The sequence below is a fragment of the Cataglyphis hispanica genome, chromosome 4 (assembly GCF_021464435.1).
Source record: "Cataglyphis hispanica isolate Lineage 1 chromosome 4, ULB_Chis1_1.0, whole genome shotgun sequence".
NCBI lineage: Eukaryota > Metazoa > Arthropoda > Insecta > Hymenoptera > Formicidae > Cataglyphis > Cataglyphis hispanica.
In genome coordinates, this window is record NC_065957.1 from 8,971,603 (window position 1) to 8,981,635 (window position 10,033).

General features: G+C 35.5%; 1 protein-coding gene across 7 annotated transcripts in view; it reads left to right on the forward strand.

Annotated features, from left to right (window-relative positions):
• The window catches only part of LOC126848996 (homeotic protein antennapedia-like), a 97,938-nt gene extending 87,905 nt beyond the window's left edge, over positions 1 to 10,033 (forward strand). For all 7 annotated transcript variants that reach the window (XM_050590439.1, XM_050590442.1, XM_050590441.1 and 4 more), the window contains 2 exons: positions 405 to 1,807; positions 9,308 to 10,033. In XM_050590439.1, the coding sequence (XP_050446396.1) occupies positions 1,003 to 1,807; positions 9,308 to 9,561 (1,059 nt within the window). In that variant the 5' untranslated portion in view covers positions 405 to 1,002 and the 3' untranslated portion in view covers positions 9,562 to 10,033. The remainder of the gene's footprint in view (positions 1 to 404; positions 1,808 to 9,307) is intronic.

A 10,033-nucleotide genomic window follows, 5' to 3' on the forward strand; every position in this document is an offset into this window, starting at 1 on the left:
ATGTTTAGATATCGTTCAATCTCCAAGATATATCGTTGTAACGTTATCGCTATTGATATCATTTTTATCTAATTTTTCTAATGATAGAGTTCATTTTCTAATGTTAGAATACAGATTTACATACATCTTAACATTACTAAGAATAGAGGCATTTTTTTCTCTGAAATTATCCCTAATGATATATTATGCAATTTATTATGATTATTACAATACTGTTAACACTACATCTTATTTTATATTTTATCTATATTTTTAAAAATTTAATAATTTCGATGTAATTGTTATTTTTAAATAAAGCACTTCAGCTTGTGTAAAATATATATAATATACGTATACAAAGCGTGCTTAATTTAATGTTACAATATTGTAATATAATGTGACACATTTTTTTCTTTGTGTTACAGGTGCGGCGTAACTTTGATTGTAGGGTGGACAGAGGAACGAAACGGGTCTGGAGTGGCTTGGCGCTTTGAACGAAGGTGTCACACCAGGATAGACGAAGGACTTTGATTACATTTTCCGCCACCATCTCGTATACGCGGTATACTCTCCCCTCTCTTCGCTAATTAAAGGTTCTGAAGTGCTCCAGTTTATAATTTTATCGGTAGTGAGCTCAGTGTGATAAAAAGTCAAATGATGTACACATGTGATCCATGATAATGATAATTTGATATATATATATATATATATATATAGATATATATACGTGTGCTTGTGCTGTCCAAGAGTGCGTGAGATGAGAAGAATTGAGTGAGAAAAAAAAAGTAAAAGATTCGCGAAGAGAAATGCAATTTCGAAGTGATAAATTTGTATCTATGTAAAGACATGTGTTAGTGTGTCCGCACGCAAGAGTACAAAACAAAATAAATATACATACGAGAAGAGAAAAAAAAAGAGAGAGAGAAGAAAAAAATCATATAAATCAGTCGAGGATAACCAAAGGAAAGCCCGTCAGCAACGTAGAGAAGTGACATTAGCAGGTGAGACAGGTGGGACAGTAGCATGAGTTCGTACTTTGCGAATTCGTACATCCCGGACCTGCGAAATGGCGGGGTGGAACACCCGCATCAGCATCAGCAGCACTATGGTGCGGCCGTACAGGTACCTCAGCAGACACAGTCGGTTCAACAACAGTCCCAGCAAGCCGGTGATCCCTGCGACCCGAGTTTGTTACGTCAAGGAGTATCCGCCCATCATTATGGAACTACGGGAAGTCAGCAGGACATGCCTTATCCGAGGTTTCCCCCGTACAATCGGATCGACATGCGGAACGCGACCTATTATCAGCATCAGCAGGAACACGGAAGTATGGACGGTATGGCTGGTTATAGGTCGACGTCCCCGAACCCTGCTATTGGTCACATGGGACACACATCAACTCCCAACGGACATCCGTCCACCCCCATCGTCTATGCCAGTTGCAAACTTCAGGCGGCTGCTGTCGATCATCAGGGCAGCGTTCTCGACGGACCGGATAGTCCGCCTCTCGTCGAATCGCAGATGCATCATCAAATGCACAGTCAGCATCCCCATATGCAGACGCAACCAACGCAACATCCACAGCAACAATCGCAGCATCAGCATTTACAAGCGCAACAACAACATATGATGTATCAACAGCAGCAGCAATCTCAAACCACCACTCAACAGGGACAAGGCGGTATGCATCCGCAGCAGCAGCAGCAAGCTCAACAGCATCAAGGTGTCGTTGCGTCGTCGCTCAGTCAACAACAGCAAGGCGCGCCTCAGGGTGCGGCAAGCACGAACTTACCAAGTCCATTGTACCCTTGGATGAGGAGTCAATTTGGTAAGCCTAATATTTTTATAAAATATATAATGACACGACGGAATTTTATTTTTACTTTAATTTTTTTTTTTTTTTTTTTATTAAACTTGCACTGAAATTTATTAAAACAAAAATTTTTATTAAAGTGAAACTTTGCTCTCTCTTTCTCAGAATTATATATAATATATACACTTTTCTTCAATAAAATATATCAAATATTATTTAAAAAAAATATTTTTACGCGGCATTTGCTTTTTAAGCGCAGAAACTGCATAACGCAGCTTTCAAGAATAGAATAAAGTTTTACTCAATGCGTGACCGAAGATCTTATAAAGAGCTACGGCTTCTCAGGTAGCGGGTGGTCAACTTTTGAATTTATGCAACGCCGTACAAAACTAGACCAAATTCGTACGGCAACCGGTTCAGAATTGGCACAATGTCTCTAGATACATCGCGAGCCGAGTTATTTATTGCGCCGGCTTTTTTACCTTGTCTACTGATTTCCGCTCATTCATCAGATCACAATAAGCATTATCTTTTTTTTTTCTACGCGTTGTCATTGTCGCTTGAGATCGTATAAAAATCAACGCATATCCGTTTTTATTTGTAAAATAATTTACTTTTATCCGTAATTTATCTCATCGATTCATTTTTGTATGGAAATCATACCTTATAAAAATTATTTATAAAAAATTTTTTATAAATATACATAAAGCGAGATGTCTCTTATATAAATACAATTTATAAGAAATAGGAGTCAGTTTTAATATTTGATTCTATTGATACATATGTATAAACATATCTGTAATTATTTTCTTATTTTTGAAACATAACTTATAAATGCAATTTTCAATAACAAAATTAATTACATTCAAAATTCAATGGCTTTTAAAAATATAATTATATTTAAAAATGCATCTCATCGAGATATCGCATTTATTCGATACCTTTTTTGTTGCATTTTTTTTGGCATCACGATGTTCGATATATTATTAGATATTTAACATATTTAATGTTTTTTATATCAAAATTGTTTTAAATAATATATTAGCTTTGATTTTGAAACATAAATTGTTCATAATAGTTGTTTGAGAATAGCTTGACAAAACTTTCAACACTTTTAGGACTATTCATAATGATAATGATGAAGTGACAATAGGATTATACCGTCACTTAAGTAAAAGATGTCAGATGTAGACAGTTGTGAACAAGTTGTAGAACCCTGCTGATTCTTCACCTCTCGTTTCCTCATTGATTGATGGTTTCTAATACTGGAAAAATGATGTCTCTGTATTACCTAATCCAGCAAGGTTGTTTCCTGAGAAAAAATTATGGTGAACCACTCTTAATTTCTTTTTCTTGCTGTTCAGTCGCTCGTGGTTTCTCGCAGAAGCAGTTTCTTTCTATATCTTCGAGTATAAATTAAATATTCAGATCAAGCATTTGAAATTTATTAATTTTTCAACATGATTAAATATAATTATATGTTTAAAGGTGATAAATTTTTTAATGTGTGATTACTCTTTATATATATAATTACGTTTAGGAATTATGTTTCAAAAACAAGAAAGTAATTAAAGGTATGTGTACATGTGTCAACACGATCAGATATTTAAACTGACTTGATTGAACAGACTATATTTCTTGTTTTTATTAATTACGACTTTTCTGTTTTACACGTATTTTTGGAGCGTGTGTTGGAAAATCGGCTTAAATTAAATATTATTTGTGTTATTGAAAAAAATTATATAATATCAATTAAGAAGAAATATTAAAATTTAATTATTGAGGTTTTATCCTTTGAAAATTTTTCCATTATAATTATTATTTTTTGTTTAAAATCTTATAATTATTACTTTTTATTTAAAATCTGTTATATTCGATTTTTTTATTCGCAAATACATATCTTCTTCCGTCAATGATTGCTCGTACCATCTTTCGGTTTAGTTCAGAAGCTTATCCCAAGTATCTGCTCCAGGATAGGCCGATAAACAGTATGGTTATGACGATGGCGTGGCTCGAAGTTTACTGCCAGTTAAACGAAGAAACAGGCCCGAGTCCCTGAATATGCTCACAGATGTCGGCACGTTTAAGAATGCTCCGTGTTTTGTTCTCTTATCTCTTGTTATGATAGCGATTTTCAAGATTTTTTTACATGGTTTTCAAATTTCTTTAATGTATTTTGTTATCTTAAAATTTTAACATGGAATTAATGTTTTAGAAGTGTTGAGAATCATGGGAGAGACAGTAGAGTAAATATTTTTACATATTTAATTAAAATCACACGTTTTCTGTATCATAAAATGCAATCTGAGCTAAGCATGCTATAACTAGAAATTCGTGAATTATGCATAGTTTATTTTATAAACGCAAATGCCATTGGAACATTTATTTAGCGAAATCATTTAAATTTTTTGGCATCTTTTATGAAACGCGTTACACAAGCTGAGAAATTATGATGTAGGTAATAAATTATATCACAAAGTGTAAAATGATATCTGTGTATGAATTCTTGCTGACGTCAGTGTCAAAGATCTCGATCGAAACACTGCTGCGAGTATACATTGCACGATTCTCTTCATTTTGTTATATTTTTTTGCATCAGAGTTTTGCTAGAATTATTTTACAGAGAAAATTATAACACTACGCAGTTTAATAATTTTTTAGTGATTTTTTAAAACAGAAAAACAATTGTACAAAAATATTACTACTTTAATTATAAATTTTTGTTAAGATTTGAAAATTTCCTTATACGTATCTTTTTTATCTTCGATAAAACAACGATCGTGAAACTTTGTAATGTTAAGTATTCCGGTTCCAAGTGTTGTCCCAAGGAAAAAGAGATCGAGCGTCGATACCGGCGATGCTTTTAATGCATGAGATAATTGCAATCCTCTGTGCGAAAAGATTTATGACATCCCCGCTCTTTCTCTCCTGCCTTCGTGTATTCTCAATCGGCAAATAAGCATGTCGTGACACAGTTATGTACGTGTAAAACTTCCGTTACTGCACGCTCGTATACTGAGATAAAGTTTAGAAAATGAATATTGCAAATAGATTGGCGCAACATATGTTATTGACAAGATAGTAAGGAACTTCAATTAAATCAACAGCTTTTCTAGTGTCATAAAATATCTCTTGTTTTTTTTATATACATTTTATTATTAATAAAAAAAAATATTATAATTAATAATTAATTTATATCACATAGGATTTATTAATATCAAATTGCGAATAAAAATATTTTATATATAAATACACACACACACACACACACACACACACAAGTTCAAAATCATGTGAAAACATTTCATAAACCGTGATTAAAAAATAAATAATATTTAATGCTAATTTAATCAAGTATATATAAAGTCTGTAGTCATTTGGGAAACGAATTAGTAGATCCAGATAGAGCACATTGAACAAAAAGGCAATTTGAATATGAAATGCATTTTATTATAATCTAACTAGTCGTTCACGAGATTGGTGGCCATAATGATGGCGGCTTCGTGAGATATTCGAAAAGCGATGGAGTTCAAAAGGGGCAGGAAAGGAGGAGCTAAAAAAAAGTAGAAGACAAGAGAACATGTGCATGTATGTGTATGTGCGTTCACGAACGTACAAATATATGTATGTGTTTGTACGAGACGGAGAGGCGGGTAGGAGGAGGTGGAAGAGACGGATGATGATGATGAATGAATCCACAGAAATCCTGGGACCGTTTGCTTTTGGAGCTCCGCCATGGAGGCAATTGTGAACGATATGGAGGTCGTGGTTTAATTTTCTATTCGATGTCTGGCTAAAATTCAACCTCCCGGAACATAAAATTATCTCCATTTTTATCGATTTAATTTACTCGTTTTCATTTAATACTTAATAATTGTAATTCTGATTTTTGTCTAAAATAAAATTTTTTTCTATTTCTTATGATTTGATCTTGAGTTTTACGAGACAGCCATACTGTTCTTATCTGAGGAGAAGCAGGTGCGAGAAAAAGTAAATTTTAATGTTCCAAGTGATACTCCCATAAGGATGCATATGTCGCGGCGAGCCATTCTCGCTGCTCATTATCTCGACCTTCTACCTCAGGGCTCTTTCAGACTCCGTCTTCTTGTCCGACTATCTGCTCGTCTGTCTGGAAGACAAAAAAAAAAGCGAAGAAGGAAGGAAAACCGCCTATCAGATACTCTGGTTTCTCTCCTTGGGGATTTCTAAATTCTTTCTATGAATATTAGCGGGCGGAAAGAAAAGTCTTTCTTCTTCGCCGACTTTTGTAAATTCAATCTCAATTTGATCGAGATATTCGAATTGTGCTAAATTTATGTCGATTATACTGATTGTGAATAAATAATTACACATCTAGATGCGGGATAAAACATAAATATATATTGAACATTAATGCTTAAATTTAATACAGATTGATTTAAAAATATGTGACATAACTAGAACAGTTTCTTATTATTATTTTCCACTAATTTATAGAAATTATTTGGAATATACTTTCTTCCTCTTTTTAAAAATTATTTTACAATATTTTACAATATTTCAAAATAATTTTTTTTTGTATAAAAATAAAAAAAAATTGCAATATAACGAACGCGATTTTAAATGCCGGCTTTGTGTTGCGCATCTCTCTGAGCATTTATCCAAGAAAATATTTAGACGAGATCTGTGAAGGATTTCGCACAATTAATATGGATGTCTGTCAACGGCGTAAATATAATCCAAGGTTCATACCGCGAGCGAATGATAAAATTAATGGGTACATCTGGGGTATCTAATCGAAGAGCGTTTCAAGGTCTGGTCTCTTACGATGCCCACGTAAAGCTTAGCTTAATTGGGCAGCGAGTGGTGGCCGCACCTTATTAGCGGGTTACAACATCCGGCTAGCTGTTAATCTGAAAAGTCCTGCGTGTATCCTGCGGCGGGCCTGAAAGACCAGTCTTGGCATAAGAGGGAAGGGAAGTGGAGATGCGGAGCAACTAGCCTATAATAAGCCGCATGGTTGTGTACGTTCTGTTCTGTTTCGTTCCTTCATGCTGCGCCAGTGAAGGCAGACCCATAAATCTCCCGGGCATACTCCAGGGGACATTTGATCCTTGCGTAACCCAACGCCGTTAATTTATTGCCCCGCGTTTAAAGTCACCTCCGTCCGCGAAAGCCGTGGCAGCGCTGGTTACGCCGGGTCCGACGCAAACTTAGGTCATCGGTACGATTTTCTTATTATCAGGACCCATGTGTGTGTGTCATACGATACCTCAGAGATACCTCGAATCGAATTTGCATTATTGCGAGACAACATTGTTAATGCGAGATATTGCGAGATTAACATTGTCTCGAGAGAGATAGGAAAAAACTGGACCTTGTTTATCTACTTTAGTAAGATGTAGGAATATATAAAAAAAAATAATTATGCGTATGGAATCTTTCCTCCGTTTTTTATAAAATGGACAAATTTTTATAAAATTTTATATAATCGCAGATTAAAATTCATGTAAATAGCATGCAGATGTATTTTTATCGGGCGAGTTTTTGATCTCGTGATATGCACTATCAGCGTCATCATCTATGTATTTGGTTTCACACATACAATCATATTTGTGCACGCACCCGAGAACATGGAATATTGCTGTCTCTTTAATTAATTTCGCAGCATCGAGGAATCTTACGCTCACAATATCCGATTAGGCTCACCTAGTCGGATACGCCTAATCGAGATTTGGGTTTTTCAAATTGATCGGATTGGAAGCTCTCTATAGTCTCAGTTCATAAATAATACAGTCTCGTCTCGATGCAACGTTTAATAATTCATTTCTTTACTCTGCAAGATCTAGTGGCATGAGAGGATTTATGGGCGAAGTGACCTTTTGAAACAAACCTGATTATTACGCCGCGTCGGCTCAGGATTATCTTTATTTGAAATGATCGTGAAGTCGTGTGTGTATTTCAGATAAATTAATTTTAAATAAAAATGTCTATCGTCTTCTGCAAATTTTTTGTCCACGATTTCAAAATAATGTACAGTCATTTATATAGGGCGACTGTCTACATTTTCAAAATTTTAACATTATTTAACGTAGTTTTTAGAATATAATAAAATTCAATAAAATATGTGAAACTTTGAAATTTTAAAAGTACCTTTGACAAGTATAGTTTTCACTTTTAATCACTTTAAAGAAATACTTCAAGTTAATAGATACGACTTATTTCTTTACAAAGTATGACTGCAATATTATAAATAAATCTACATAAATAATTTATAAATAGATAGAGGAATTTTCTGAATGTATATTAGTGCAGTCAACTTGAACATGTTCCATATATTTCTCGGACGCTTTGATGATTTAGCTTTAGATCTAGAACATGATCTTCATTAACGGCGTGACGAATGAATATTAATACGATGCAGCTTTCATAGAACAGTCGACAGCGTACGCTTGACAGTTAACAATGATAATATTTTACTCGTGTAATATACACGATTCCATAAAAAGCGCTTGTGTGAGAATATAACACTTATCATTGTCCATACTTATATAACAGATCGCGTGATATACACGCACATCTACATAATCGCTTCTTTATAATATTTATTATATTTTTCTGGCGGAATAGTAAATGACTACTTTCTTGAAACAGCAGAGCCAAGAAAGTTGCCTAAATCGTTAAAGCTTATAAGAGAGCGCTAGAGATTGGTATGTTGTTAATTTGAGAGCGTAGCCCAAGGGAGAGAATAAGAGGGCATGTTCTCTTCCCAACTTTCTCTATATCCTCTCTCTCTCTCTCCCTCCTTTCTTTCCCTCTCTTTTTCTAACGCGCCGTTTTTTCTCTTCCTCCCTATCCTTTCTTCTTCGTCTAGTCGAAGGTTTCAGGAACCTCTCGCGATCTCTCCATCTCTCTCCGGAGCAGAACCGCCATCCATCTTCATCGGCCGACAGCGCGACGGGCGGCGTTTGCCTCGAATGCTCGCCAAGGAGAGTTTTCTTCTTCTTCTTCTTCACCTCTCCCCTCCTTACTTTCAAGTTCTCATCCTTACGCCGCCTCTTCCTTTTTCCCTTCTCCATTCTGAAACATTCTTGTTTTGCTCTCTCTCCCTCGCACTCGTATACGCCAGGCTAACCCTTTGCGGTTTATACCTTGTAAAGTTGTGAGACTTCTCACACAGACTCAACTCACTCTGTCTCTTTACTACCTCCCTCTGTCTTTACTATCTCTCTCTCTCTCTCTTTCTCTCTCTATCTCGCTCTCTTGGCAACCATAATTAATATTCTTGTTCGGGATTCGTGTACCGCGCCGACCGCAGATCATATCGCGGATATCGTTAAGGTATCTATCATGCGGAACTGCACTTAGGATTGCAAGATTTTTTTTTAGTTGTGGAGATATTTTCGTTTCGAAGGTTTTACAAAAACTCATTCTTAGAGGTCGACGCACAAATATGTTAATGCTATAATATGTCTATAATAATTCTGGAATATGCAACAATTTATTAATTGGCTATCTTAATTTGTTTTGTTCCAGAGAGGAAAAGAGGTCGGCAAACGTATACACGATATCAAACGTTAGAACTGGAAAAGGAATTTCATTTCAACCGATATCTCACTAGACGGCGACGTATCGAGATCGCACACGCGCTATGTCTGACGGAACGGCAGATAAAGATCTGGTTTCAAAACAGACGGATGAAGTGGAAGAAGGAGAACAAGACGAAAGGGGAGCCAGGCTCGGGCGATGGCGACACTGAAATCTCGCCGCAGACGTCGCCGCAGGGTTGAAAGAGCTCCGAGGAGTGGAACTTCCTTTCCATCTCTCTCAGGGTCGTTTATACCTTGTTTCCAGCTACTACCTCCTTCCCACCCAAAACCTGAATCCTCATCAATGACCTCCAAATAATCCCTGTAAGCAATGACGCTTATTTTGTCGTGTTAATCATGTTGCTTGTACCAAAAAAAAACACAAAAAAAAACGAAGCATATAAAGGCGAGGAAGTTATAAAAGGACCCGTAAATGCACTCGACGACGAATAGCCGATGATAAGAAAGGATGCTATGATAAGGCAAGGGAAAAAATGCGAAAAAATGAAATGAAGAGTCAAAAGATTTGCGCATGAATGTTGTGGATCAAGATTATTAATGAAGAAGAGGAAAAGAGAATGTAAAACAAAACTGGATCACATGCTAATCAGAACCGCGTTAACCTCTATCGAATAATTGTAAAACCTATAAACATATATATATATATATATAT